We start from the raw sequence: 5,150 nt of genomic DNA, 5'->3' as shown, positions 1-5,150 counted from the left end.
AGGCCAATGGCATTTTGGGATGTATAAGTAGGGGCATAGCGAGCAGATCGAGGGACGTGATCGTTCCCCTCTATTTGACATTGGTGAGGCCTCATCTGGAGTACTGTGTCCGGTTTTGGGCCCCACACTACAAGAAGGATGTGGATAAATTGGAGAGAGTCCAGCGAAGGGCAACAAAAATGATTAGGGGTCTGGAACACATGACTTATGAGGAGAGACTGAGGGAACTGGGATTGTTTAGTCTGCAGAAGAGAAGAATGAGGGGGGATTTGATAGCTGCTTTCAACTACCTGAGAGGTGGTTCCAGAGAGGATGGTTCTAGACTATTCTCAGTGGTAGAAGAGGACACGACAAGGAGTAATGGTCTCAAGTTGCAGTGGGGGAGGTTTAGGTTGGATATTAGGAAAAACTTTTTCACTAGGAGGGTGGTGAAACACTGGAATGCGTTACCTAGGGAGGTGGTAGAATCTCCTTCCTTAGAAGTTTTTAAGGTCAGGCTTGACAAAGCCCTGGCTGGGATGATTTGATTGGGGATTGGTCCTGCTTTGAGCAGGGGGTTGGACTAGATGACCTCCTGAGGTCCCTTCCAACCCTGATATTCTATGATTCTATGAATAAGCCCACTGTTTTGACAATGCTGTTTGAGTGTCACTGCAAATGCTGGGCAAGGGGCATTAACCCCTGCAGCATGGACCTTCTTATTTTGAGGGAACTGGGATTGTTTAGTCTACGGAAGAGAAGAATGAGGGGGGATTTGATAGCTGCTTTCAACTACCTGAAAGGTGGATCCAAAGAGGATGGATCTAGACTATTCTCAGTGGTAGCAGGTGACAGGACGAGGAGTAACGGTCTCAAGTTGCAGTGGGGGAGATTTAGGTTGGATATTAGGAAAAACTTTTTCACTAGGAGGGTGGTGAAGCACTGGAATGCGTTACCTAGGGAGGTGGTGGAATCCCCTTCCTTAGAGGTTTTTAAGGTCAGGCTTGACAAGGCCCTGGCTGGGATGATTTAGTTGGGGATTGGTCCTGCTCTGGGCAGGGGGTTGGACTAGATGACCTCCTGAGGTCCCTTCCAACCCTGAGATTCTATGATTCTATGATTCTATGACCAGTGTCTCCCAGGGGTCTGTCTGCCTCTGTTGGACTCTCTGGGCAGAGCTCATGGAGTGAAGCCGGAGGGCTGAATGACCTACTCCAGAGGAAGAGGGAGACCACTTGGGGTCTGGCATGCTGAAGGGGTTCCAAAGCTGGGGGCGCAGCAGGATCCTGTGGGTCTGTGACAGTGGCCAATCACAGAGCTCAGATAATGAGTAGTGAATAGCTGGAGGAAACAGCCCATGACCAAACCACCATCCGACATTCATTCAAACTATCACTGACTATTTGCAAATAGAGAATACACCCTGAGAACGCCAGCTCACCCAAATGGGGGAAGGGGGACTATGAACATTACTGGCAATGAACTCTGTAGTTTTAGTGATTCTGACAGTGACTGTTCTTGTCTTCCCCCACAGGCCGGGAGCCTGTGTGGCCTGCATCGTACCATGTCAGTGATCAATTCCACTAGCTCCCGCCCCGCAACATTCGTGCTGGTCGGCATCCCAGGCATGGAGCAGGCGCACATCTGGCTCTCCATCCCCTTCTGTCTGATGTACGTTGTTGCCCTTCTCGGGAACTCTGTCCTCCTATTCACCATCATAACAGAGTCGAGTCTCCATGAGCCCATGTACATCTTCCTCTCCATGTTAACAGTGGCCGATCTGCTGTTATCATCCACCACGGTGCCGAAAACCCTAAGTGTTTTCTGGTCTCTCTCCAAGGAGATCTCTTTCAGGGGCTGCCTCACCCAGATGTTCTTCATTGATTTTATTTTCATTACCGAGTCGGCCATCCTACTAGCCATGGCCTTTGATCGGTACGTTGCCATCTGCGATCCCCTGCGGTACACAACTGTATTAACACGGTCCGTGATCAGGAAGATAGCCATGGCCGCTCTAACCAGGAGCTTCTGTATAATGTTCCCAGCCATCTTTCTCCTTAAACAGCTCGACTACTGTGGACATAATATTATGCCTCACACGTACTGCGAGCACATGGGTGTGGCCACGCTGGCCTGTGGGGACCTAACAGTCAATATTTGGTATGGTTTAGCAGCTGGTTTCCTATCAGCAGGATTGGATGCTTTCTTTATTGCAGTCTCCTACGCTTCCATCCTCAGGTCTCTCTTTAGGTTGCCATACCAGGGCATCCATCTCAAGGCTCTGAACACGTGCGGCTCCCACGTCTGTGTCATATTGATGTTTTACACCCCAGCGTTTTTCTCCTGGAGCACCCATCGGTTTGGCCGCCACATCCCCCGCCATACCCTCATCCTACTGGCCAACCTCTATGTCGTCATCCCCCCCATGCTGAACCCCATCATTTACGGGGTGAGGAGCAAACAGGTGTGGGCAGGAGCGACCCGCGTCTTTTCGCGTTGAATGTGGCAGCTGGGCTGAACCATGAAACTCGCCAAAGAGTCTGTTTAGAAAAGAAATTGGGTTGAAATGATGTTGGGTAGAGAAATGCAGTGGGACGAGGCAGGACACCACATAATGAAGCTGAATCTGGCAGGCTACCATTCCTGATACACGTCGTTTCATTTGATGCTTCCCCATACTGCTCTAATCCCACCGCGGGCTGAGCGTATTTTGTACTTGTCAATCAAAGTGCTCTACAAATCGAAAATAGCTGTTCCTCTGAGCTTCTCGAACTACAGGAGCTCAGATGACGAGCTTCTTAGAAATTATTACAAAGAGAACAAACGGATCGACAGAACGTGCAAAACACAGTGTCAAAAAGAACATTATTAAGGTTGCAAAGTCAAGCACTCACATGTTGGGACATGCCAGAAGGCCCTGGCAGTCTGAGTAGAGCCCCGCTCTGTGTATGCTTTGTGACGCTGTCGTTAACTGATTTGTGACGTTGCACTCCATATGATTCTATGAAAATATGCTAATGAGTGTGAATATAATGTAACTGGAATATGCTTCATGCAAAAGGTCTCTTGTAAGGTATCATTACAAAGCTTACAATCTATTGAGTGTGGTCATCCTATTTGTATAAATGTATCATTCTTGTAGAAATATGAAATATAATTCTGAGGTTCTATTGTAGCGTGACGATGCTGCCTGTGGGAGCCAGCTGAGGTCACTCAATGAGGGTGAACTGCAAACAGACTGGAGCAGACAAACCCCAAAGACTGTTGGATATTCCAATACTTAGATTTACCCAGCCAGCCCAAAACAGCTTCTACAGCATCTCCCTGGTTACTCAGAAGCCCAAATAATGCAGTTCCCTTAAAGTGATCCAGCCTCAGGCCTCCATCCAGACACACCTGGATGATAAATTCTGAAAATCTGATTTCATCATATAAAAGAAAAGGTTCTCCTGACCCCAAAGGACCAAACCCTAGACCCGAGTCAAATGATAACTCAGCTCTTACCCAAAATACATGCTTATAGTAAATTCTTATTAACTAAACTAAAATTTATTAAAAAAGAAAAGAGAGAGAGTGTTGGTTAAAAGATCAATATACAGACAGACTTGAGTTCAATTCTTGAGGTTCAGAAACAGCAGAGATGAGCTTGTAGTTGCCAAAAGTCCTTTTAGAAATAGTCCAGAGGTTATAGTCCAATGTCCATATTCAGGGAGACTCCCGTCAGTGACTGGGGATCTCAATCCTTATGGCTTAAGGTTTCCCCTTCTTGAAACCCAAAGCAGATCTGAGATGAAGAAGGATCGTGTCCCAGGGTTTTTATACATTTCCAGCAGCCTTTTGGGCTGAGAAAACAATAGTCTTAACTTTCCTTCTTCTAAACATCATGGCAATTAGCACAGGGTAATTTATCCATTAAACAGTTCAGACACAGGTTACCACAATCTTCAAAGAGACATATAGACAATTATACTATTTCACTCAAGTGTCTTCCTAAATGTTCATATGACTTTTCTGATCTTTGAATCAAAGCTATAGCCATAGACAAGACTTGTTTGCTGACATCACAAGACCTGAGCAAACATCTATCCTATCTCTAACAATGCAGGCTTGCATTTCAAAGCTCTATTCATTTACGTCTCTTCCTAACAAGTCTTTAGAGTTTGGCCCTGGGTCAGGTCAGTCTTTGAGTTAATTAACTCTTTCTGGCCCTATCACCTTTCAATGAGATATTATATTACACTCATAACATCACGTGTAGTTATGCGAAGTGTGGGCCATTAATGGTCATCTAGAATCTTGATAGGTTTCAGAGTAGCAGCCGTGTTAGTCTGTATCCACATGCATCCGATGAAGTGAGCTGTAGCCCACGAAAGCCTATGCTCAAATAAATTTGTGAGTCTCTAAGGTGCCACAAGGACTCCTGTTCTTTTTGTAGAATCTTGATGGCTCCCATCAACGAGGACAATTGACTGGGCGGTGCGTGGTTTACTTGCAAGCCTTCCTGTGAGTCAGGCCAGGACAATGAAGGCTTGGGGTCTCACAGGACATGTGACCATGTCACCTAGTACTGGAATCCATCTTTAACCTGGTGCTTTTCCATTTAAAAGGAGGCATGGAGACCCAGAGAGGCAAAAGATTCCTGCCTTGTGCCAGAGCCATATAAGGGGGTGGAATAGAACAAAGAAGGCTGCAGTCATGAGGAATCCCCTAGCTGCCACCTGAGCTGGAACAAGGGCTGTACCGGGGGAAGGATCGGGCCCAGACTAGAAACGAGTCTAGTCTGTGAAAGAAGCTTATTGGCACATCTCTGAGGGTGAGGTTTCATCTGTAATCAGTTTCTTACTGTATTAGGCTTAGACTTGCATGTTATTGTTTTGTTTTGCTTAGAATTTACTTTGTTCTGTCTGTTTTTACTTGGAACCACTTAAATCCTACTTTTTATAGTTAATAAAATCACTTGTTTATTGATAAACCCAGAGTAAGTGATTAATACCTGGGGGAGGGGGGCAAACAGCTGTGCAAATCTCTCTCTCAGTGTTATAGAGGGCAGACAATTTATGAGTTTACCCTGTATAAGCTTTATCCAGAGTAAAACGGATTTATTTGGGGTTTTGATCCCATTGGGAACTGGGTATCTGGGTGCTGGAGACAGGAGCACTTCTTAAGCTGTT

The 5,150-nt window shown here is 46.0% G+C and overlaps 1 protein-coding gene across 1 annotated transcript; it reads left to right on the top strand.

The window, feature by feature from the left end:
• The first annotated feature begins 1,543 nt into the window (after positions 1-1,543).
• LOC102934819 (olfactory receptor 52B2) lies at positions 1,544-2,479 on the top strand. Its single transcript, XM_037889705.2, has one exon. The coding sequence runs from the start codon at positions 1,544-1,546 to the stop codon at positions 2,477-2,479; it is 936 nt and encodes a 311-aa protein (XP_037745633.2).
• Positions 2,480-5,150: the final 2,671 nt, after the last annotated feature.

Source organism: Chelonia mydas, chromosome 1 (genome assembly GCF_015237465.2).
Source record: "Chelonia mydas isolate rCheMyd1 chromosome 1, rCheMyd1.pri.v2, whole genome shotgun sequence".
NCBI lineage: Eukaryota > Metazoa > Chordata > Testudines > Cheloniidae > Chelonia > Chelonia mydas.
Note: the sequence above shows the minus strand (reverse complement) of the source record. Positions and strands in the feature narration are given on the sequence as shown.

Coding starts and splice junctions, on each gene's coding strand:
- LOC102934819 (XM_037889705.2), top strand. CDS start 1,544: ATGTCAGTGATCAATTCCACTAGCTCCCGCCCCGCAACATTCGTGCTG.